Genomic DNA, 25,994 nt, shown 5'->3' on the forward strand with positions numbered 1-25,994 from the left:
CTATGAAATATCGCAAGTTTCCTGTTTTGTTTCTTAGAGGTGAAGTAATTCTGTTAAAATGTATCAAGCTTACACATTTGAGAATCACTGTACTAGATTAATTTTATTTCATATGTTTATCTTCTGCTTTCCATCCCCCCCCCCCCGGTTTTAAGATCCTACACTTTCTGAATCCTCGTTATCTGAACTTCGGCCCAGTATACCTGGAGGAGCGTCTCCACCCCCACAGTCCAGCCCGGACACTGAGGTCCAGCTTCGAGGGCCTTCTGGTGTTTCCCTCATTGCGAGAAGTGAGGTTATATGGAACCGGGCAGAGGGACTTTTCAGTAGTTTCAATATCCTCCCAGCAGATGTTAAAAGACATCTGTAGGCAGCCTTGTCCAGGGAAGTTTATCGTGTGTGATGCTGTATTGTGTTTTTATTGTTTTTTGTCGGGAGCCAAATAATAAATAATTATTATTATTATTACTCAAATTCATTATGTCCCATTACTCTTAAGGGCCCTCAAGGTGATGGCATTCGACCAGACTGAATAAAGCAGGTAACTGCTGAAAACTAAGATTTTAAAGTTAAGAACAGATTGAGGACAGAGGTGACAATAAAAGGCCCTGTAATGAGAAAGAGGCCTAGAAATCAATCCAGATTATGTAGGAACAAATCTCTCTTGCTTCCGTTCAACATTAAATAGTTTTAAACACCTATTTACTTTGATCAGGTGAGGCACTGGCAGGAAACGGTTAAGGCATTTCATGTTGGAGCAGACAGTGCAGCCTCGAAATGTAAATGCAGTAGAACCAGGAACAGGCAAATCAATTTCCTGGTCTTTTCTCCAGTACATTTCTAATTGGGAAAAGATTGTTTTTTGATTGGTTTAATTTCAAATACATTTCACACAAATTAAGCAGTAGTGATGCAGTCCTCTACAAATTGCTTCATGAACCTGTCACAGAAAGCCTTGCTCTGTCTTACCAGTACTAGCAAAATGGGTCCTGACTGGGCTACAAATACTGATAAGGCGGCTCCTTGAGTGCACATGAGGGTTTACAGAGTAGCACACTTGTTGCTTTATCCACAGGCAGGTTGACTATGGAAGGCTTTCTTGAGCCTGCCCTGTCCACATGTTGCATTTTTGACCTGAAAGAATTGTGGCTGCCTAAGAGCTGAAACCCTGCTCAGAATGGGCAGGGGCAGGCAGCTGTGGGCAGCGTTGTTCACTATCCAAAGCTGAGTTCCTAGCATAAGGTTGTGCCTGGTTTGAGCACTCTTTGTTAACAAGGCCCAGGTGGCCCTAAAGAAAAATGGTGCAGGGCGGAGGTGGCTTCTGTTTTTACACTCTGCCTCCTTTTTTAGCTGTAGCCACCATGGGCATCATATCATTCCTGCAGAACTATGTATGGAAAAACGAATTTCCATAAAAATACATTTTCAAATTTACAATTTCAGGTTGGCATGAGGAGGACTGGAAGCTGTCCATAGAACTATATGTGTGGAGAATGTGTTCAGCATATCTTTTGGTTGCTATGTTGTTAACGTTTTATGGATTATAAATGCTGTATGGGTTTGTTAGTAAACAAACAAACCCCTGTGTTGCAAAATGTGAGTCAGCAATATCAAAAGTAACACGATGACCAGAAACAAATACAATATGAAAAACTTTATGGAATGATTCAAAACATCAAAACTAACAAACTGAACAAGCTGTGAAGCTTTGTATAATCAGCAAATATCCAATACTGAACAGTGTTTCCAGATAACAACTATTGTTAGGTAGAATTCTTCATCAGCAAATTAGTTCAGAATTAGTTAGTAGAAAGATATCTCTTCATTAACCAATCTTTTTTCGAATAGATATAATATACATGAAAATGAAAAATACTCTGGAACAGTGCTCATGCAATTATGTAGTCACAGGTTGTTCTCCGCCGGGTAAAGTCTGGCACCGTGATTCATTTAAGGACTTTCAGAGACTTCAGTTTGTTAGTTTTGAATCATTCCATAAAGTTTTTCACATTGTATTTGTTTCTGGTCATCATATTGGTTTGTTAATCATATAATGTGACTGGCTTGAATTGTGATGTTTATCTTATTTGTTGTTGATTTGTAAATTTTATAGATTGCAAATGTTCTACGGATGATTTGTTAATTATTCTATGAGATTTATGTTGTATTTGTGATGATCTATAATGTTAGTGGGGTTTTTTTGTAAGCTGCTTTGGGATTTATTTGAATGAAAAGCAGCATAGAAATATAATAAATAAAAACTTAATTCATTTAAGCCACCTGCATAACCCTTGTTTTGAAAGTGTTTTTAACCTGGTATGAACGTGGGGACAGACCAGGAATCAGACAAAGTGAAACTGAATTCTTGGCTTATTCCACCTCCCAACTGCAGGGGAGGAGAGGGGAATGCTTGAACTATCACTTTGCACTGGTTCCTTCTTTTGTACTTATGCATGTAGGGCAACACTGTGCTTTAGCCCTCTATGCAAATATGACCAGCGGCTTGGAAGAATAAACTGTCTATGTGTCACATTAGGAATAATCTCAAAGGGGACATAGCTATTGCCTTGGAAAACAGAAGGGGTATGTACATAGGACTACATATCTACATATCTTACCCTGCTTATAGCCAGAAGGAAATCCAGCTTGTGAGACTTGGGTACAGAATGCCTCAGCTTCCAGTAGACCAGGTGTTCCCAGGCAAAGACGAGCAGGCTCAGCCCCATGGCCACCAGCAGCATGTAGAAGACGCCTGCCATGTTGTCGATGTCCAGCTTGCTGCTCATCACCTCGTTCTTCTCATTTTGGCAGATCCCTGACAACCACACAGTCTCTAGCTTCTGTGTTTCACCTGAGAAACAACAAGAAGGGAAGACAGTCAAATCCTAGCAAAGGGATCACCTCTGATTGACATCACAGCTAGTTGCATCACAGATAGTTGAAGCTGAAGAAATTTAGATTATTTTTGGCTTGCAGTGTTCACTGTCCACCTCAGCCAAGATACTCATGGCTACTCAAGTAAAATTTCATGTGTTCCCATGACCTTCCATAGGACTAAGCATTTCTGGGGGTCTATACCATGGAAAAACCTTTCCCCTGCCAACAGAGCTTAAATTTAAGCTTACCAGCTTCATGGGCCTTTGTAGAGTTGGAAGGGACCACGTGGGTCACCCCAATATATAAAGCTCATGTGTACAAGTGCAGAGTTCATTTCCTTAATCAGGCCATGCACCTGTCCATCTGGGCTTCCATTTCAGAAGGTATGGTCTCCACCCAGGCCAGAGTCCTGGGAGCAGCTGTCCACATTTGGGATGTTCACCCCGTGCTCCTCACTGTCACCCCACCACTGAACACCTCTCTGCTTTAAAACACAAGAAGCAGTGTGCAGAGAAGAGACAACAAGTCAAGACTGTGTGACAGGAACTCATTAAAGGGACTCTCTGGTGTGTTCTTTAACCTTACTTGCTTTTGTTCATATAACGGCATATTTGTCATTGATCATACGTATAAATGTACGGACCTTGCCTTTTCCCATAGCCTGTCTCCTTTTCTGGCTCTCTGATCCCCCATTATGTTCGACATTTCCTTAAAACACTTCCATTTGAACTCCCCCAACCCTGCACACAGATCACTTGTTAAGGTCTACAGAGTTTTATTTCCTACTGAAGGGAAGAGAAAGTGATTTCAGGGAGAGATAACTTCCCAGACACCTGACAAGGAGACTTTGTGCTTGATTTAATGTGGACTACCCAACAGTGTGGCAGGGAGGAACAGTGGTCTGAAACCACCTCAGAATTCTCCCTAATGGCCAGAAAGGAACTCTGGTCATAGGCTGACGGCTCAGTGGAGAGAGCCAGAATCCGAGCATACAGTTGTCCAAGCCCTACTGAAGTCAGTAGACATGGTTGGGAATGCAGCCTTAGCTTTGGAGTAAACATGTTTAAAATTGCAGCTTCAATTTAAATTACAGTTTATCCTCCGGTTATTATTTGTATGTGAAAATGCCTTTTAAAGCAACCGCTATAATTGAGGGAGGGGGGGTGAGGGACTTGTGAGGGGGTAGCCATCCTTGTCCCCCTTTTGCCCCTCAGGGTCTGAGGTTCTGGCAGGCTGTTGCAAGTTTTTGGGGGTGGGGAGTTAAATGCCTTTACACTTAAAAATAAACACAGAACTGTTGTGATTTTGCCAGGGAACATGGAGGGGTGGATGAGAAAGTGGAAAGAGGAGAGAGGGAATAAAGATTAAATGGGGTTCTGTTTTGTGTTTGTGGGGCAGTTGCAGCCAGGTGTCCCCCCCTCCCCACTCTGCAAAGACAGAGGTTTTCTTGTTCTGTGACCCCTTGGAGAGAGAGAAAACGTAAGAGACTACTGGCAACTACCCCTGAGGATGAGGAAGCAAATTGTGTTTGGGGGGAGGAGAAGGAGAACTACCTACCATCTCCCAGGAATTGTAGGAGGGCTAAATCAATTGGCCTCTTCCACTTGGAGTCCTTTTGGAGGGCAATGCCATAGCCGGTGGTGGCAAAGACTTTCCCGCTGCCAATGGTCACCAGCTTGCAACCCTCATCCTTGCCTGCCATGTAGTTAAGCACCGCAGCATCATATATAAATGCATCCAGCTTTCTGCAATCAAGCAGAGAGAGAGAGATGGAGAGGGGGGAATTAAGGGACAGCAACTACAAAAGCCACACTGAGGGGGTTGGTAAGCTAGAAGGTCACACAGTGCCAAGTGCCAAGCTATAAAATGATGCAAGAAAGCAAGCGAAGCTGTTCTCATCTGTGGGCTTGACCATATTTGTAGGACAGTCCCAGAAGCTTCAATCCAATGGGAAAAGTGCTACACTGAGAGTAACCTGGTCTTGCAGTGCAATCAAGGGGCAGGAGAAGACAGCACATGTCATCATCTTGCTTGCAAGTTTTTGGAAACAACTCGTGCCTCTCTTAACACTGAAGATGGGGACTGCACGCTGTTCAAACAATTCATGTAAAAAAAAAAGTTTGCAAAATGGTGGGATCTAGCACATTCTCCAGGGCAGCCACAACTGTCATATTTTGGAAGATAAATCACATTTTTCCCAGCTGCAAAATCTCACAGTTTGAGTGATTTAGGGGGGGGGGGGCAATTGCTTTCTCCATATCAAAAGTATGGCCTTGGGCGAAAGCAAGCATTACCCCACTGTCATAAGCAACAGGGCAGTCACTGTCCATAAAAACAATTTCACAGAAATACCCTTAGAAACTATCAGGCCATGAGAGCAAATTCCATTGAACTCTGCGGAAAGCAGGAAGGACTGCTTGGCTCGGGCCTGTGCACACACAGCTGCACCTTTGCAGCTCCTGCAGCCCCACCTTGAAATGCATAGACAGAATGTGAATGTGCACTTATCCCATACATGTATGCTGCAGCCTAGGGCAGGTGAGTACAAGAACTGGCCTGAGAGCTTTCACTCCCTTAGTTTTAGAATACCACATCGCACTCCAAGCTTCATTGTGCCGTGCAAGTTGCCTTTTAAAAAGGACAACAAGAGGTCAACAGATCAAAGGATAGCAACAGAGGGATGAAAGAAAGGAACGGAGCAAATGAAATTAGAGGGTGAATTAGAGGCTGGTAGCAGAGAGAAGACTCTCCTACTAATGAGTAATACATTCAAAATCTGAACTTCCAGAAACTGGAGACGTGGAGACTTCTGTTGCTAAAATTAGGAGGCATTAAATATTTCGAGGCTTGTTAGCTACATCTACAGGAGTGAAACCAACATTCACTGTGGAACGCACCCATCACGCACCAAAGGAAACCTCTATAAAGACGCTTGAGAATCATTGTTTTGATTGACCTAGCAGCTTACAGGGGTATCAAAATTGTTAAAAGACCAGAACCTTACATGTGATACACACATACTCCAAAACATCCAGATAGGCCAGCACTCGGTCTGTGACATTTACCTCACAACAGCAGCAAGCAAACCTCCACCCAGAATAAAGATAATCGTGTTTGGACAGAATAGAGATACCTAGTTCACATGTTTGTGGAGTCTGACTGAGAGAAGGGATTCACAGTGAGAACCAGGAACTTAAGTCAACACTCTCACAGAGAGTAAGCCAGCTATGTGACAGGATACTGAAACATAGTCTTCATTAGCAGAGAGCTGCTTCACACAGCATCAAGCGTGTAGAGAAACTTCAGTCAATAAAGATCCTGTTCACAGGATGGTGACCTGATCAAGTTGCTACGGGCTGCCCATTTTTGACATGGTGGCCAGTCCTGCGAATGCCCCAAGGAAGTGGTCAGAAATGCAGCATGCCATTAGTGTCAATCTGTGTGAGAGGCATACAGGAACATTCACAAAACTGATCAGAATGTTTGCCTGAGTCTGTCATCACTGAAGCAGAAGCTCACAGGCAAACAGAAAACAAGATCCAGAACCAACTTCAACGTTCTTATTGAAGTATATGCCAGTTACATTTGCTAGGGCTGACCATGAATGAACTGAGTGTGGCACATATACCTTGAGGCCTTCTTCCAGGCTGCTCTTTCTTATGGGGAAATGCAGCAACCTACCCCATTTTGAGGCTGATCAGGGCATCCTCCACCGAGCGCTGGTTGTACTTCACCATGTGCGAGTGCATGTCATGGTAGTTGCTCCGAATGTTCCTCTCGGTGCTGCCATTGGGAACTGTTCCAAACCGGAATGGGGGGTACTGCTCCTGAGGCCTTTGAAACTGGGAAGGACACCACAAAGACAAGTCTGTTGCCAGATCCAGAATGGAAGCAGCACCCCTCTATTCAGACTTGAGGATGCGCATTTCAGAAGGGGCTCTGGGCTCCTCCAACCTAACTATTGAGCGTTCAGCCCTGAGTTGCTTGCACAAAGCTTAGTTGGAGGTTAGACCTGGCCCTTACTGGGCACTTGATCCAATTTGTTAGTGGGGAGGTTATATAACCATCAGCCTTCATCATGGATTCATCCCGATTTGTTTGTGCAGTGGTTATATACCTTCCCATTAAATCAACTGTTCATCCCACAGTTTTCAGTGCATTTCCTTGCCACTTTCCAAACCACAAAAAACTGATCATTTATTTTTTTAAACAGGTTTGTTGCACCAGGGTGACAGAGCGCTTTAATCCACTTGAATGGCTGCAAACCTAAATTTTTGGTATGTGCTTAAATCCCTCCTACAAAATAGTTTTTATTTATTTAATGTATTGCATGTAACCCGTCTTTGCTCAAAGAAGCTCAAGATGGCATACATAGTTTTCCTCCTCCCCTATATTACCCTCACAAACAATCCTGTGAGGCAGGTTAGGCCGAGAAGGAGTGACTTGACCAAGGCCTCCGAGTGACCTTCATGGCAGAGTGGGGATTTGAACCCTGGTCTCCAAAGTCTTGGTCCAACACTCTAGCCACTGTATAAAACTTGACAGTCTGGAGGCAACCTGAGTGTGTACTTCAGTACCACCATTTTAGCATAATTTTCTACATTTACTTATTTCAATTTATAGTCCATGTTGCAACAGTGTCTTGGGAGTCAGTAATACAGAGGTCAGAAACTTTGAGAGTAAAAAAGCAGAGCCATTGATCATGAAAGCTGCCAGATTAGCAGTGTAGCTGGCCAGGAAAATGACGGCGAAGAAAGCCAAGATGAGCAGATTCAGCCTTACAGATGCAAAGGGGGGCACAGAAAGGGACACTTTTGTGTGGGCTTAACTTCCCTTGGTAACCAAAAGCTATCAGGTTTCCTCTAGCTGCTTACCAAAGCCAGCAAATGTAACAAACTTGAGTTTATGCCCTACCATTCAGTCAGCACTAGCACATCTTCCTTGTGAGAAGCTACAAAATGTTGCACCCCTGGGCCTAAGCACTTGGCATTCATTCCCTTTGCCACCATTGCTCAAGCATTCCTCACCTTCTTATCGCTGAGCCCAGAGACAGTATCAATGTATTGCTCTTGGATCATGAAAGCTGCCAGATTAGCAGTGTAGCTGGCCAGGAAAATGACGGCGAAGAAAGCCCAGATGAGCACCATGATTTTACTTGTAGTCCCTTTGGGGTTTTCAATAGGAACGGAGTTGTTGAAAACCAGAGCCCAGAGCAGCCAGACGGACTTGCCAATAGTGAAGGAAGGCCCCCCAGATTCTAGAAAAGATGGAAGGGAAAGCAATTTGTAGGCAGCAGGTATTTCTTGCTACAAGTAAGAAGCCTTTTTTGTTCATTGTAAACTTTTGGAAGTAAAATACGTGCCATTTCAGTTACTTTGGAGATCTCTGCTAAAATATTTCTGGCCACCATTTCTGCTAAGACTCATCACGTGAGCAGGATTTGCTTTGGGAAGGGATTGCTTCTTCCATTTGTTAAGCAAAGACACGCACTTGTATTTAAAGATGTAGGCACAGCAGGGTTTGACAAGCCGAAGGCCAAGGAGGAGAGAACCAGGGCAATCCAGAACCCAACAGTGTACTTAAGAGACCTTGTAATCTGTTTGACCTTTGTTGACTTGCAACAATTGCTGCAACCTTTTTACTGCTCAACTCAGACACAGTCAGTATCAAGAATGCTGGCAGATTAGCAACAGAGCTTGCCTGGGAAACGACACTGAAGAAGACCCAAATATGCACCAAGATCTTACTTGGAGTGCCTTTCCAGTATAGCCTATTGAGAATTCTGAGAATCTTCATCATTTATTGTTTATAAGTATCTAGACACTATGAGTACAGGGGAAAACTTCAAAACCCAAACAATTAATGTGGGGCTTCAATTAAGCAGATCTCAGACTTTCTAGGACCACCTTGCTGAGAGCCAGAGGGCCCTGCTCCTGCCTCTCTCCACCTGGCCCAGGGTGGAGCCTGACAGGTTTTATAAGGGCTGCTGATGCTACTGCTCAGCAGAGAGGGCTTCTTCTTTTAAATTGCTTTTAATTTTTTATATCCTTTTAATTTCTTTTTTTTTAGTGTTTTAACTGTTTTTAACTGAGTTGTAAAGGCGTTTTGTGGGATGTGTCTGGGAGGAAAAGAGCGGGGGAGACCCAATTACAGTGTTTCTGGGTAGGGGGAGGTATGGTGTGGGAGGAGGGGCAGGCTGCATAAGGGGCACACAGCACAGGCAGTTAGTGGCTGTGCCGCGTGCCAGTCCCCCCTCCAACCTGGGGAATTGTGATTGTCAGATCAGCCAGCCTTCAGGGTCTGCAACTGCTGCTGCTGAATGCCAGGTCAGCCCAGAATAAAATCTCCCTCATCCATGATCTGATTATGGATGAGGAGGCTGATCTGGCATGTATTACTGAAACCTGGGTGGTGAACAGGGTGGAGTTGGTCTCACCCAGCTGTGCCCACCTGGGTACTCAGTGCAGCATCAGGCCAGACTCGAGGGTCAGGGAGAGGGAGTTGCTGTGGTCTATAGAGATTCTCTATCTCCAGGCTCTCTGTCCAGTTGGGGGAGGGGGGAATCTAGAGTGCGTGTTCCTGGCATTGGGCAATCGGATCAGATTAGGGATTCTGCTGGTTTACTGCCCACCTCGCTGCCCAGCAGTCTCCCTGCCTGAGCTGTCAGAGCTGGTCTCGGAGGCGATGTTGAGGAGTCTCAGACTGCTGGTTCTAGGAGACTTCAACATCCATGCCAAGGCAGCTGGCTCTGGGGTGTCTCAGGACTTCATGGCCGCCATTGACAACCATGGAGCTGCCCCAACATGTCACCGGCCCAACGCACATGGCAGGCCACACTCTGGACCTTGTTTTCTCGACTGGGCAGGAAGAAGGTGATTTGAAGGTGGGAGACATTGGCATCAGTCCCTTGTCGTGGTAATAATGATGCCAAAGGAGGGACAGTGGCACAGTTAGGAACGTTTGCGAGTTCTTCATATTTCCATTTACCCCCTGTTTGCAGTTATGAGATTCTGCTGCCATTTCTAAATTAGGAATGCAACGATACTGAACAAACAAGCCAAAGAACAAAAAAACCCACCCTAAAATCGGAAACCCAGAATGTGAAGGAAGCAGCAGGGTACCAGCCACTCACACTCTGCCAGAGGTTTCTTTTTTTTTTTACAGAGTTGGATGATGAAAGCTAAAAATAGGTTGTATATTTTTATTCCAGGCTCTTGGCTATTCTCTCCTCCTGACTTCCAGCATCTTTTACCTTTGTTTGATCCACCTTCAGCAGCAAATTCTCAGAGGTCAAGTGGGACGGTGGCATTCAGGGAGCTCTCCCCGGGAAAAGGCTAGCCAAAGGTGGCTGGAGGTGGGACCTAGCTCTCAGCACCCGAGAAGCCTTTTCATTCCCCACATGTCAGGATGTGTAAGTTTTAATGAGCATTTATCAAGGGCAGGGATAGTAGGATTGGCCTGGGGCTGACAGCTTCTCCAAGCAGCTGTGAGAAATCTTCTGCCCAGCTCACTTAAGACGCGGAAGCTGTTAACAGGAGGAGCCGCTCACGGAGTTTACAGGCGAGCCTACAAATCAGGCTGGCTGCTCCGGCCAGCTGTTGACAGTTCAGACACAAAAGATGCTGACACGACTCAGAGCTGGATCGGATCAGCCTGTAATGGATGCATTTGTTTTTTTTGCACAGAAGCCCGGGACAAACTGACCTAAGGCCCTTGCAGGAGGAACACTTAAGGACCAGCTCCTGGGTGATCAGGAGGGCTTCCTTGGTACTCTCTAGACTGATTTGGAAGAGATCCAAAGGCACTATATCCTACAGGAAGGAGTCAAGGCAGGGCACTGTCTCTAAACAGCCTTCGCACGTGCTGACTACCAGATGCAATCTGGTGCCTTCCATAGCTGCAAAGAAGCTAGAATTTCTGCAGCTTTGTCATGCAGAGGTGAGAAAATCTGCACTGACATGTTCCCTTCTGTGCATCTTTTTTAAAGGCACAGGAGCCCTGTTTGATTTTACACCTGGTCCATCTATACACACGTAAAGAAACAGGACAGAGTCCTGCCAGTGTTCGAATAGTTTGCTTGAAAGGCTGCTGGGTCTCTCTCCCCACTAAGTACTCAAAGTGGGCATTTCGATTGCTTTTCAGTTTGCTCGTCTAAAATCTAAAGGGTTGTTTTTCCAGATCTTGTCACGAACTGCAGAAAATGTCTGGCAGGTCTTAAATATTTAACAATGTTGAACGGCACATATTTCGACAGAGATCTTTACCAGTCTCATTTGCCACATTTCCGTTCTCTTGTTTGGGGTTTACATGTCCACATGGAAATATTATTGGTGCTGGTGGTGTGAAAATGACGGCGACCATACAGAAATGAATATCGTTGGCTCGCCACAGAGTGCTGTACCCTACCCTGGTTTTGCTGGGTAAAAGGAGATGTCTGGAAATGCCATAACTAAAATCAGTAAATAAATGGAGGAATCCTTACACCAGAAACTGGAATGCCATGGGACTCTTGTGGTGGGGAGGCAGATAAATCCCACCTGCTGGAGATTGCCATGGGCTCTCTTTCCAAAGGTCAAGGCTTTCAATGAGATGCTGAGAATTGTTTATCTTTTGCAACTGTTTAAATTTGGAGTGTATAATAGCAGGGTGGCTCATGCTTATTACATCCTGCTTTTTGTCATTGCATCCACCCCTCACCAAAAAAATAAGGCTCACTTGCTGTTGGCAATTTTGGAAACTTACTTACTTTTGCCACTGGTTAAATTCTGGTTGTAGCCAACAGGGCTGAAATATTCAAACATGAAGACTGTGATGGCAACGACAGTGAGACACATCACAAACATCATCACCCACACGGCTGGACTGTAGGGTTCTAGAAGACAAGAGGAAGCCAGTCAACGCAGGGCAAGTGGCAGGTTAAGAGTCACCCACTGATACTACAACACCCCCCTGCCCCTCCCCACCCATTGATAGAGAGAAAAGATGGCCCGATAGACAGCTGGAGACTTGCGTTCAATGCCTGCTGAAATCAGCAACATGTGCTGTGAAATGCACCTCTATCATGCTCATTTTTTGCGCGTGACAATTGGAGTTGTGAGTGTGATTTGCAATGAATTGTTGCAGCATGGAGTGCTTCCATTCACTGCACCAGACAACCAGCCACACCCTCCCCATGGTTTTGCCCCCCTCTTCTCCATGGTTTGATTCTGTTATGGCTACATAAACACCACAAACGTCAGAAGCACAGAGAACCAGTGAGACCTGCAACAAAACATTATAGAGTGGAGGACTCATTTTCATCCTCTCCTCCTCTCCACCAAGCAAACAGTCTGCCGGCATTCAGTGGCTTCCTCTTTGTTAAATGCTCTCCCCAAGGAGGCTTACCTGGCACCTTCATTGCATATCTTTAGGCGCCAGGTGAAAATGTTTCTCTTCAACCAGGTATTTGGCTGATTAACATTCGATGGTTTTTAAAATGTGTTTGTGGAAGGTGAGTTTGGGGTTTGTTTCTGTCTTTGTTTTGTTGTGCATTTTGTATTCTCATTCTGTATTTTTCTATTGTGAACCACTCTTGGATTAAGGGCGGAATACAAATTTAATACAAAATAGTAATAATAATAATAATAATAATAATAATAATAATAATAATAATAGTTCTAAATTAGGCCAGATCTTTATTTATTTCCCCTTCTGAAGCTTAATGGAACCGGAGTCTTTACTTGAAAATCTCTGTTCAACCGAAAGCTTCAAGGTTTCTCTGCAAGGTAACCTTTTGGTGAGCAAATCTCTCTCCTTTTCTGTGAAGGGTGGGGTGGGGGGTGTTAGGAAGACAGGCCCACCATGCAGGACTGTCAGTATACATTACCATTCCCAAAACTAAGGGTGAAGCGTTTTCAGGAGCATTTAGGAACCCTAAGCCATATTTTAAAGCTGTAAGAATGAACAGGCTCTCAAGTCGCCGGGATATTTTTCAACACAACACACCCCAAAGCTACTTGTCTGCCTTTATCAGAAGAGAAAAATTAATAGGGTTTTCCCTTCACCTGTCAAATGCGGTTTTGCACACCAAGGTGTATGAACAGAATGTGCTTTGCAGGGCTGAGGCAGAGAATAATGGGAAATACCAACCCCATGACCAGTTGCTTCAGCGTATGAAATATTTTCCCGTTCAGGGCTGGTATTTTGAAAGAAAGAAAGAAAGAAAGAAAGAAAGAAAGAAAGAAAGAAAGAACCACCACAATGACTTTAAAGGTAATTTTTGGGCAGCAAAATTTATCAAATTCCTTTTGCAGATAATGGGAGGGAAATGATAAGTACAAATTGTAATATGATGAAGTATACAGGAAATCTCCAAGCTTCTAGTGCATCTTACAGATGTGCCTAACTACACAGAAATAGGAAAAAAACATATTATAAAGGCATCTCATTCTGTTAGTAATTACTCTGATGTAACTCTTTTGGTTTGTTTATGTATTTTGGATGTACACGCACATATTACAAGAGGATCAGTTGCAAGGTTACAACCTGGTGATTTGCTCTACTTCTTTAAGGACTGAAAAAGTTGCATTGGAAGCCCCCTGCCCTGTAGGTCCATCATGGAGTGGGGGGGGCATGAAAAAGTTGTACATAGCAGAGAAGAAACAGATGAAGCCATAGCTGCTACATTTTCCACCTAGATCTAAAGCAGAAGTGGAGAACCTGTAGTCTCCCAGATATTAGCGGACTGCAACATCCCTGGGTTTTGTGTGTAAGTTTTGTAGGATTCAGACCTCCCCCTGCCCTGCTTTTCAGGCTCTGGTTATTAGAAAATGGGTTTAATGAACACTTTTGCCAGTTAGCTGCAGTGGGAGAAAGAAGCAGTTTCTCCTCCTGGGTGAGAGAACCTGTTTCTGTGAACGAGAAGAGTCAAAAGAGAAGTGAGTGCATGAAGGTGGCTTGATTAATGGTTTTCCTGTGTCTTTGCCACAGGGTTAACCAGCGTTTTCAATGTATTTTTCATCAGTGCTTGGTCAGCAGTGAGGGAACTATGGCCTTCCAGAGATTACTGGACTACAACTCCCATCATCCCCAACCGTTGGCCCTGCCAATGGGAGTCACAAGTCCATCAGCATATGGCGAGACACAGGCTCCCCATTAGGTGTGGTGATGCAGCAACTGGACTCGTGACTGGGTGCAGTGGTGGGCTGGGTAAAAAAAACACTAAGTTGCTGGCATCTGTCTGTCTCGGGAGGCAATGGAGGAGTGCTCCTTTGGTGGGGAAGTCCAACTGTTTGTTGGAAGGTTACAGCGCCTGCTGTGGCTGTAGAGACCAATAGGGGAGAGACATGTTTTGTTGCAGCTGGGGCAGGTGAAGGCATCCAGTTGTGTTGCTGCAGATGCACCATGCCGTTTCTTCTGTCTGCTCCTTCCACCAACCATTCCTCCTCTGGTCACTGCTAAGGATGCATGACCTGACTGCCCGTCTCCAGGCACTGCAATTGGGATTCTCATGGTTGACGTTGCCAGCCTTCATGCCACGTTTGCAGACATCTACGTAACACAGCGTTGGTCTACCAACAGGCTTGGTGCCTGAAGCCAGCTCCCCGTAGAGCATTATCTTTGGGGATCCTTCCATCTTCCATTCTGTGGACATGATGAAGCCAATGTAGGCGTCACTGGGACAGGAGTGCGAACATGCCGGGCTCGGGAGAGCACATCTTTGTTTGGAATTCTGTCCTGCCGTTTGATACCCAAAATCCTCCTGACGCAGCACACTGAGGCATCATTCCTGGAAGTTGTAAGTTGCCCACAGCTCACTTCCATGAAGAGCATGTTCAACACTCAAACCTGGCAGACCTTCACCATGGTATGAGACGTTAGCATCCCATTCACCCATACCCTTTTGGAGAGGCGAGCCATTGCCATAGCTGCACTGCCAATACGCTTGTCCAGCTCAGTGTCAATGGAGAGGATGCTGGTTAGGGTGGAACCCAAGTAGACAAACTCATCTACCACCTCGAGTGTGTGGTCAGCAATGCTGATGCGTGGAGTACTGGTGACGTCCGGACCCAGGATGTTGGAGTTCATCAGGCTGATGGTAAGACTGAACTCCCTGCAGGCTTGGGCAGAATGGTTGACAAGTCTCTGTAGAGCTTCCTTGGAATGTGCCGTCATTAAGATCTTATTATTACCATATAGCCCTGAACAGCTTGGGATCAAGTTACCTTGTAATCTTGCCCGGACACCTCAATTCTCGAGAGAGACACTCTTACGTAGTGCCATTTGCTCCTGAGGTTTGTCTTAAGTCCACAAAGATCCAGGGTCTTTGAAATGGTGGCATCTTCCCTTTGGTGTGTGCTCTCAAATGAACACCAAGCAGGCACCTCCTGACATTGAGGCACCTGCTTAAAACTCCTCTGTTCACTCAGAATTCCTCTGATGGGTGATCCAGCTGTGCCGATGAATTAATCTGTGATGCATTTTGAACTTCTATTAATGTAACTTCCTTGTTGATTTTATGCTCTTCATTACCATTCCCCCTCCACCTCTTAATGTTGGAGGATAGAAATATTTGCAAATAAACAAGTTCCCTTCAGCCCCAACCAGCATGAACAGTGGTCAGGGAGGATGGCAGCTATGGTCCAACAACATCTGTAGGGCCCTAGTAAGGGTAAAGGGGCGCCTGACCATTAAGTCCAGTCGTGTCCTACTCTGGGGTTGTGGCGCTCATCTCGCTTTATTGGCTGAGGGAGCCGGTGTACAGCTTCCGGGTCATGTGGCCAGCATGACTAAGCCACTTCTGGTGAACCAGAGCAGCGCACGAAAATGCTGTTTACCTTCCCGCTGGAGCGGTACCGATTTATCTACTTGCACTTTGACGTGCTTTTGAACTGCTAGGTGGGCAGGACTGTAGGGCCCTAGGCACCTGCAAATCTGCTTTTAAAGGGTCGGAGGTGAAGGAAGCCAGCTGCACATACTCCGATGCTCTTTTGGTTATCACTCGATGTGGGATGAGGTTGGGGGAATGCCAGCCGAGGCCGAGGTTCCCCTGCTTGCGTATACTGAGAGGACTGGCTTGTGCTGAGACACCACATCGCTTCCTCTAAGCGGGAGCCGTGTGGACGTGATCAAACTGAGGAAGAGAGCAACACAGGGGGGAGAGGAGGGGAAGAGAAGCAAACAGAGAGCCCAAGCAGTTGTCTGATGACAGCAGCAGACTGAGAGATAGAGCTCCAGCGTTAAAGGGCAGACTGAAGGATGGGATTAATTCAGGCCCTCAAAATACAGCAACCGAGGCCCATTTGTCAGCTTGTCCTTCCCTGTCAAGGAGGACAAAAACTTTATCTGATGGCATCAGATGCATTTCATTAGCATGTTGAGGCAGATGAGAAAGAGAGGAGATCCAGAAAAGCAAGCAGCGCTGGGTGGGAATCCAAGAACAACAGCAGGAATGGCCCCTAATTTTCTCTGGGCTTAGTTTTGCCCCCACCACCCTGCCCTGCATCCACATGGTTAGATGGGAGCAGGTAGCTCCCCTCTTCTTGCCTTTATGTTCTCCCCACTGAAATATTCTTAAGGGCCTTTTTTGTTTTGAGTTGCTCCAGTATTTCTATGGCTTCCGACAGGATTTAGAGATGATCACTTCAGGTTCCCAGTCCAAAATGTGTGGGTACACACACACACACACACACACACACACACACACACACACACGTTATATGATAACTATAGTACAGTACAGGGAATTACTGTGTACCAGGGGGACCGTGAATGCAAGAGGCAGCCACTCTGTTCTGTGAAGCTAAGAGGATCTGGCATGTAGAATCTCCCAGGTTTTTGTGCATGTGTGTGTGTTTTTTTAAAATCCAGATCAGAGAAGTGTCTTTGTCCTAGAGGAATTTTTAAAATGTCTGATTCTTTTATTTTTCTGAACGGTAAGTAAAAGGTTCTGAGAGAGGTTTCTGACAAGCCCTCTCCTCTCTTTTTTTTTGGAAAAACAATGAAGTACATATTCCTCTAAAGGGAGGTACACTTCCACATGCCACACTTACCCTTAACCAGTAAAGGCTGGCAGAGGTCACTACCAGAGGGGAGTTGGCATGGAGGTTGGCGCAAACTGGGAGCAAATGGACAGACTCCAGCGCTGCACCCACACCATGCCAGCCTCCCCACTGCCTCCCCCATCTCAGTTACCAGCAGCACCCTCTGTGATGGTAAGCAATGCTGCTCCATTCCACCAGCCGCTACTGCCCTTAAAAAACAGCTTCCTGCCTCTGTTCCATTTTAATACAGTGGTGCCTCGCTAGACGAAAATAATTCGTTCTGCGAGTGCTGTCGTATAGCGAATTTTTCGTCTTGCGAAGCACCAACGAGAGAATAGCGGTTTGACGAAAAAAAGAAAAAAAAAATCGGAAATTTTTTCGTCTTGCGAGGCAAGCCCATTGAAAAATTCGTCTTGCGAGACAGCCTTCCGCTAGCGAATGCCTTTCGTCTAGCGAGGCATTCGTCTAGCGAGGCATTCGTCTAGCGGGGTACCACTGTATTCTAGCTGTGGACCAGGCATGCAATGGGCTGCTTCCACCCACACTGAAGGAACAAGGGAACTCGGCTCAGAGCCATGGGTATTGCCATGGGATGATGCTGGTTCACTGAGCAAATGCACATCTGTTGGTCAATACTATCAACTTTCCAAATCCCTGCTAGTTTGGCTTTTGATAGTACTTGTGCCTTTGGTCAGCAATCTCCACCTGTAAAACAGTAAGCAAAACGGTGCCCTCTTGATTTCCGAATGCACTTACTCCCTACTAAACGTATGCCATCGGTGTGCTGCTGCTTTACTCCCTAGGAGTGCTGGATGCTCCTTTAAACTGAACTTGCACTTGATCCTCTAGTGGACTCAGCAAATCTCCACTTCCCTGGGAATGAGCCACTTCCTGCCTTTCTGTGAAACGGCTCCTCTTCACAAGGTGTAATAGATTCCACCCGACTGTTAAACAAGCTTCTATTTGAAATACTAGACCAATCAATCACTTGCCGTGTCAAAAGGCAAAACACAGCTGTTGTGCATCGAGGATGGCATTTCAAAGCTTTCCAAAGTACAACAGCATGACGTTGGATCTCCGCCCCCCCCCACCCCCACCCCCCCCGCTGGAAGATGTAGCTCACTTGCTCAGCACCTTCCTGCGAGGCGCTAACTCGTGTAATGTAATACGTGTGCCTCTTTTCTTTTTCAGAACCAGCAACTGATGGAAGACAAGCTACCTCCTTTCTTGCACATAAACATTTGCCAGCGCTCACTCAAAATAGCTGAAAGGCTAATATCTCACGCAAGGCTCTTGCAGATGCATAGCTACATTAATTTATCTTCCCAATGGATATTGTTTTCACTAATCTTCAACAAAGAATCCCCTTTTGTTTCCGTAATTATGTGTTTGCCGTTCCAAGAGAGAGCCTGATATGACCCCCTCGACTGGTTGCAGCGATAATTCTGCCTCCCTGTTGCTTGGTTTGTTGTTTGTTTTAGTGCCTTCAGCATAGGCATAGATGACGGCTGGTGCCACAGAAACACAAGAAAGGAAGTGACAGCTTTTGTTTCACAACAGGAAGGAGGAGGGGCAGCTCTCAGGAAGCCCTGCCTGCCTCCGAGGGGCTTTAATGGGAGCCTATGAGAAACCAGTGTCCTCACCTGGCACTGAACAATTTGTTTCCAAGGGAGCTCTGTAGACTGAGTGGAAGGAAATGCATCCCTTCCTTCGAGGGCAAACAACAAATTCCGCGATATAAAAAGCTAGAACCAAAGCGTCTGGTTTTGTCCATATCTTTCAACTCCCAAGTGGGAAAGAGAGAAAGCCCTTTTCAGCTATGATACACCCATGGATAAACAACACAACTCACAGAGGTGACCATGTGGCAGCAGGCTCCGCCCCTGCCCAAGGGGCCTGCACTTCATTGGCTGCACACACCCCATACATTTAAAGCACATGACGTTCCCCAAAGAACCCTGGAACTGTAGTTTGTTAAGGGTGCTGGGGGACTGTAGCTCTGTGAGGTGTAAGCTACCATTTCCTATCATTCTTCAAGGAAGTCACCTGTTTTAAATGTATGGTATATGGGAGTTTTTAATATCTCGTATGTTTTATTATGTTTTTGTATATGCTAGAAGCTGCCCGGAGTGGCTGGGGCAACCCAGTCAGATGGGCAGAATACAAATAGTAAAATCATCATCATCATCATCATCATCATCATCATCATCATCATCATTGTGTATGTGCAGCCGCTGTTTCAAATGAGCCTATGATGTGTTCAAGCGCACCTACAATTGTATCTATCCTTTTGAGCAATCAGAACTCTATTGCTGCTGTACTGCTACCATTTTTACGCCTCTCTCCCTCTATTTGGCTTTAAAACACTTCTGAAGATTATTTGATATTATTGAAATAATTGTGCAGGAGCATTAAAAAAAATGTGATTAAACACACACACACACACACACACACACACACACACACACACACACACACACATCTGATTGGGAGGAAAAGTAAACAAATGGTCTGCTCAGGTCCTGCCCTGGAAGGAGAGTGGATATTTTTAAGGAAATTCCATTTAAATTGAGAGTTAGGAGACAGTGTAATCTAGACAGACGCAGGCACATAGTCAAAAGGTAAAAGGTATGGACCCCTGGATGGTTATGTCCAGTCAAAGGTGACTATGGGGTTGCAGCGCTCATCTCGCTTTCAGGCCACGGGAGCCAGCGTTGGTCCACAGACAGCTTTCTGGGTCATGCGGCCAGCATGACTAAATCACTTCTGGCGCAACGGAACACCGTGATGGAAACCAGAGCACACGGAAACGCCTTTTACCTTCCCGCCACAGTGGTACCTATTTATCTACTTGCACTGGCATGCTTTTGAACTGCTAGGTTGGCATGAGCTGGGACAGAGCAATGGGAGCTCACACAGTCACAGGGATTCGAACTGCCGACCTTCTGATCGGTAAGCCCCAAAGGCTCAGTGGTTTAGATCATAGCACATAATCCCACTGCCTGGCACATGGAAAGACAATTGCAATTCCATGCATACTGACTCTACCCTGCTACACACATGCACCTTACACCAACTCCCTCCCTTTGACTGCAGGAAGGGAGATAACTTCACTTTTCAAGCCATCCTGTATTTGAAACTTTTTTGGAGAGATCTCTACATCAAGAATCTGTCTAATGATTAGCTCCCATTAAAAGACAACTACCAGCTATCCTAGGCTATTAACCAGCCATCTCCCTGACAAAGAAATGGCTGGCTAGCAGCCATAACAATACATCCACATCCTTGTAAACAGGGGTTGCAAGCAAATTACCCAATAAAAGAGTCACCACAGCCAAGGGCTGCTATGTTTAATATGCAGAGACCGTATTATGCTAGACTTTCTACAGTGTGGGGATGATGTAAGGAATTTAGACCACAATAAACAAAAGGAAGGATACAGGAGATTCTGAGTACCACGGGTGCATTATAAACTGAAGCTATACGGCTGGCTTCAGCACAATTCTCAAGCCATCCAAGCTAAACAGATGAAAGAGCTTGCCAGAGGGGAGTGCTAGCAAGCTAATTGGCCCATGATAAAAAAAAAACCACGATACTTTAAGTGGGAAATGAACTCTTAACGCTGCTAATCCAACACCCAAGTTTAAAACTTAAGTGCTGCCTCCCACACTGTATCTGTCGCAAACTACTCTACGGACGGACGCCGCCATGTAATTGATGGATTTGGTAGCAATGCATCAACAGAGCGCCCATCAGTCAGGAGACATCATTAGAGCAATAAATTTTTATCCTACAGTACATTTCATCCAAGAAGCACTGAGTACACTATAAAACCGTTGATGAACTTGCTTTACTGCTTTGCTCTGCAACTGGGCAGCCTAACTTTTCATACCAAGAGCGCCGCAAGAATACTTCAACACAGAACCTGCAGGCCACACACCACAAGGCCCAAATTATTTCACACACACACACACCCTTGCACTGCCTTTCTAAAGCTGACTAAGGAGGCACCAAGCTTTGGGAAGGAGTCACAAGGCTCTAACAGGGTCCTAGAGCCCTCCCACCTCCTTCCCAAAGCTGGAAGATCACTAACTAGGCTTTGGGAGGTTGGCGGTAGAACTCTAGGTCCATGTCCAAGCCCTCATGCCTTCTTCCCAAAGCCCAGCGCCTTGTTTACCTGGCTTTGGGAAGGCAGTGTGGGAGCTGGGGTGTGTGTGTGTCAAATGTTGCTGAGGGCCTTGGAGAAGCTCACAATGAAGTTTCTACAGTCTCTCTGGAGAACTCTGGTCTATCGGCAGATTTTGAAAGGTGAGTGAGACTCCACTGGGAAAAGGTCGATTTTTTCCAAAAGAAATGAAAGGGACAAGAGAGGATGTATTGGCTCTTTAAGTCGCTGGAAACATATCAGAACAGATAATGAAGCAATACATCTTTAAGTCTCTAGGACAACACAGGGTGATTACAAGAGATCAGCATGAATTCGTTAACAACAAATCATGCCAAGCTAAGCTAGTTTCCTCCACTGATGGAATAAACTCATGTTAATAGATAAGGGGGGTGTAATTAATATCATATATCTTGACAGCTCAGCCTCTTCTGAGCCCTGCTGTATTTCCTTGGTGTTGGAAGGGGAATCACCGGCAACTGTACATCTGATGGTATCTCCTTGCTGCCAACGTTCCTTGATACCCTTTCCCTTTAGCATTTCCATTCATGTGACTTTTCCCTGTCAGTTCCCAAAGCAACGCATTATTTCATGCTCATTGTTCTTTTACCTACTGCTCACCTTAACTTCTCAAGCTATCACTTCATGACAAGATCTTCCCAGATCACCTACAGCCTCTGTTCTCTCAGCCAGTTCCTTCCTTCCTGTTTGTATCAGCCCAATTCATTGATCTCTTAATTGTTGTTGTTGTTGTTCAGTCGTTCAGTCGTGTCCGACTCTTCGTGACCCCATGGACCAGAGCACGCCAGGCACGCCTATCCTTCACTGCCTCTCGCAGTTTGGATCTCTTAATTGGTTGCTCAATTTTCTGGTTCAAGGCAAAGCGGCACAGCATTTTATAAGAACTTTTGAATGGATAAACGCCTCCCTTTTTGAAGTTGATGCTCCATTCTTTTACAATTTACATTGTCCTTCCTCTCTTCTTCTCTGCTCCCTCAATGACCTTTACCTGCCCTCAGTTGCATCATCTCATTAGCAATTTGTCATTTGATGTCACTCATTACATGCTCACTACATGCTCCCCAACTGTTGGGAATCACCCATATCACCGCTTCCACAATCAGCCAACGGGGGGAAAAACAGCTTAGACTCAACATTAACCAAGGGAAACAACACCAAACAATGTTATGAAATCAACTGGTCATGCAAAGTGTTCCTTTTGGAAGTATTTCTATTCTCCCACAAATCGTAGTTTTCAGCTTGAAAATTGAAATTGGGTAGAATCATAGAATCATAGAGTTGGAAGAGACCACAAGGGCCATCCAGTTCAACCCCCTGCCAAGCAGGAAACACCATCAAAGCATTCCTGACAGATGGCTGTCAAGCCTCTGCTTAAAGACCTCCAAAGAAGGAGACTCCACCACACTCCTTGGTAGCAAGTTCCACTGCCGAACAGCTCTCACTGTCAGGAAGTTCTTCCTAATGTTTAGGGTAGCATTATGTACAGCCACAATTGAATATTAGCACCCCAAATATTCTAGGCAGTTATAAAAGTGCTCAGTTCTCCCTAGCACACATGATTTGGATCTGGCATCAGCAAACCCTCTCTATTTGTGATGATCAGAGGTGAAAGCCAATCCTTATACAGTGGAACCTCTACATACGGACATAATCAGTTCCGGAGGTCCGTCCGTAAGTCGATCAGGGTCGCTGGTAGAAGCGCCGTTGTGTGCAGGCACATTCGGTAGGCAGCACGCTTCTGTGCATGTGCAGACGGCGGCAGCCGCTTCTGCGCATGGGCGAATCGCGGCAAACCCGGTATTTACTTCTGGGTTTGCCACAGTCGCAACTTGGGTCGGGCCCAAGTAGAGTCGGTCGTAAGTATAGGCTCTACTATACAGCCAAAACAGAATCATCTGCACACAAGGAGGAGGCGTCAGCAGCCTGGAGCGCAGGGCACTGAGGTTTATAGAATTAAAAGATACCTTTAAAAATAAACGGGGGGGGGGGGGAGACGCACTCCACCACCACCAGCACTTCAAAGCCAAATGAAGAACAAGTATGTTCAGTGGCTACAGGACACTTGTGGGTGGGGGGGGGGGAGAGAGAGAAAGGAACAGAATATCAAGGCAAAAGGAATGGCTGGCTGAAACAGTGAAGAAGAGCACCCCATTCTGCAGCAGAACCTATATCAAGTCCCTCTTTGTCAGTGCTATCGGCATTAGCTCATACCTAGAAAAGCAGAAGGCGAGACGGTCCCATTGCTTCTTGCTACCATGACGCTGATGCCGGTCTCCACGAAGGGCACAGAGAAATCCACAATTTGCGAGCGCTCCTCATTGATGGTGAGGGACCCAATGGCCATGTCTGCTCGCTTGTAATACACCTAGAAGAGAATGAAAGGAGAGGAATAAATTCCCCACCACGCACACACAAAACACCAAGGCAGAGCCAGCTGCACACAAACTGAGCAGAGCACCTTCCACTCATTGATCCCTTTTCCCTATCTTGTGCTGCATCTCTAGCAAGCGGAAGAGGCTGCAACCTTATACACACACGTGTCTGGCAAGGGCCGTAGCTCAGTGGCATCATCTGTTTTGCATGCAAAATATCCCAGGTTAAATCCCTGATGGCATCTCCAGGTAGGGCCGGGAGAGAAGCCTGCCTGAAATCACCTTGGAGAGCCACTGTCATTCACTGAACTAGATGGACCAATGGTCTGACATGGATAAGGCAGCTTCCTATAGGAGTAAGCCTCACAGAACACAGTGGGACTTGCTCTAAGGAAGCGTATATAGAATTGCTCCATGGAGGACCTATCCGCATGAATGTACTAGTGGTAAAAGTAAAGGACCCCTGGACGTTTAAGTCCAGTCAAAGGCGACTATGGGGCTGTGGCGCTCATCTTGCTTTCAGGCCGAGGGAGCCGGCGTTTGTCCACAGACAGCTTTCTGGGTCAGGTGGCCAGCATGACTAAACTGCTTCAGGTGACGGAAGCCAGAGCATGTGGAAACGCTGTTTACCTTCCCACCGCCAATTCATCTATTTGCACTGGCATGCTTTCGAACTGCTAGCTTGACAGGAGCTAGGACAGAGCAACAGACAGATCACACACACACCATTGGCTATAGGAAACTAAATAATAAGGAGGAATGGTTCTAACATAGATGCCTCCCAAATATGGCAGGTTTCCATGTGCAAAATGACTAGCATTGTCTGTGTTGGCTCTTTGTCCTCATGGCCCATGGTAAGGTGGCAGTGTGCACCATTCCTCCTGAGACACCAATCTTCTACTTGCAAAGCATTTTTATATGGATGTCAGGTGCACTGTCCTTCTCCCCTTCCTGTCAGAAATATCATCTTGTCTTTAATATTGCTCTGCCTGCCTTGGGAACATCTGATTATGCTTTGTTCCACTCTTGCAACCTAGGCAGGAGAAATGACATTGGCTATATAAAGGTTCTTTGTATTCCCTGCCTGCACAACCTCTGATCTCGAGACCACTTAGTGTAGGGATCCTTTCGACCAGGCTAAGATGCTTCTCCCCAGAACCATGGGAGCTGGTGGGGAGTCAGGTCAGAGAGGGCTGCTAACTGCGGGCGAGTCAGTAATAGCCCTGTGAGTGAATGAATGAATGAATGACATGACCCCAAACTCTTGCAGCACAGAGACTCACATTCACAGCACACATTATGCCTGCAACAGACAATGATGTTGATGATGGAGAAAGACCTAAGGCAAAAAAAAAAGGTATTCCAGCCAAATAGTGGCAGCGAGGAAATGAGGCTGTAAATGCAGGACGGGGGGGTAGTTAAGGCGGGATGGAAATTCGTACCAATTCAAAAGTTCAGGATCTACTACAATTGAACCTGCCACCTTCAGTTCAATCTCAAATGTGGACCCTGTTATAATCTGTAAGTTGTTTGAGCAGTAATCCTTTCCTCCCTCAGCAAAAGACAGTGGCAGCCCAAGACATTTCTCAGTCTGAAGTGGAGTTCAAATAGCGACTCTCTGCAACTGCAGCCAGTAAGAAAGCCTCGCTGTACCGTTTGCACACACCACTTCCTGCCTTCATCTATCCTCCCACGGGGGGGGGGCACCTTAAGCAGGACCACTTCCCCCTTGTGGCATGGTAGCACGCCAGGCACGCCTATCCTTCACTGCCTCCCGCAGTTTGGCCAAACTCATGTTAGTAGCTTCAAGAACACTGTCCAACCATCTCATCCTCTGTCGTCCCCTTCTCCTTGTGCCCTCCATCTTTCCCAACATCAGGGTCTTTTCTAGGGAGTCTTCTCTTCTCATGAGGTGGCCAAAGTACTGGAGCCTCAACTTCAGGATCTGTCCTTCCAGTGAGCAGTCAGGGCTGATTTCTTTAAGGATGGATAAGTTTGATCTTTTTGCAGTCCATGGGATTCTCAAGAGTCTCCTCCAGCACCATAATTCAAAAGCATCAATTCTTCGGAGGATCAGTCTTCTTTATGGTCCAGCTCTCACTTCCATACATTACTACTGAGGAAACCATAGCTTTAACTATACGGACCTTTGTCGGCAAGGTGATGTCTCTGCTTTTTAAGATGCTGTCTAGGTTTGTCATTGCTTTCCTCCCAAGAAGCAGACGTCTTTTAATTTCGTGACTGCTGTCACCATCTGCAGTGATCATGGAGCCCAAGAAAGTAAAATCTCTCACTGCTTCCGTTTCTTCCCCTTCTATTTGCCAGGAGGTGATGGGACCAGTGGGCATGTTCTTAGTTTTTTTTGATGTTGAGCTTCAGACCCCTATTCCCCTCCAAGAGCTGCAATTCCTAAAATTCTCTGGAAAGAAGGATTGATTCAAATCTATATCCACTCTCATTTTAACACAGTTTTTCTGAAACTTGGGTCTCCAGCTGTTTTTGGACTACAATTCCCATCTTCTCTTACTACTGGTCTTA

At 45.8% G+C, this 25,994-nt stretch overlaps 1 protein-coding gene across 4 annotated transcripts in view; it reads right to left on the bottom strand.

Moving 5' to 3' along the window:
* GRIN2C (glutamate ionotropic receptor NMDA type subunit 2C) overlaps positions 1-25,994 on the bottom strand; it is a 90,808-nt gene that overhangs the window by 2,216 nt on the left and 62,598 nt on the right. For all 4 annotated transcript variants that reach the window (XM_033139252.1, XM_033139250.1, XM_033139249.1 and 1 more), the window contains exons 7-12: positions 23,296-23,449; positions 11,624-11,749; positions 7,905-8,134; positions 6,559-6,719; positions 4,435-4,622; positions 2,619-2,851 (exon numbers count right to left, since the gene is read on the bottom strand). In XM_033139252.1, the coding sequence (XP_032995143.1) occupies positions 2,619-2,851; positions 4,435-4,622; positions 6,559-6,719; positions 7,905-8,134; positions 11,624-11,749; positions 23,296-23,449 (1,092 nt within the window). The remainder of the gene's footprint in view (positions 1-2,618; positions 2,852-4,434; positions 4,623-6,558; positions 6,720-7,904; positions 8,135-11,623; positions 11,750-23,295; positions 23,450-25,994) is intronic.

Source organism: Lacerta agilis, chromosome 2, assembly GCF_009819535.1.
Source record: "Lacerta agilis isolate rLacAgi1 chromosome 2, rLacAgi1.pri, whole genome shotgun sequence".
NCBI lineage: Eukaryota > Metazoa > Chordata > Lepidosauria > Squamata > Lacertidae > Lacerta > Lacerta agilis.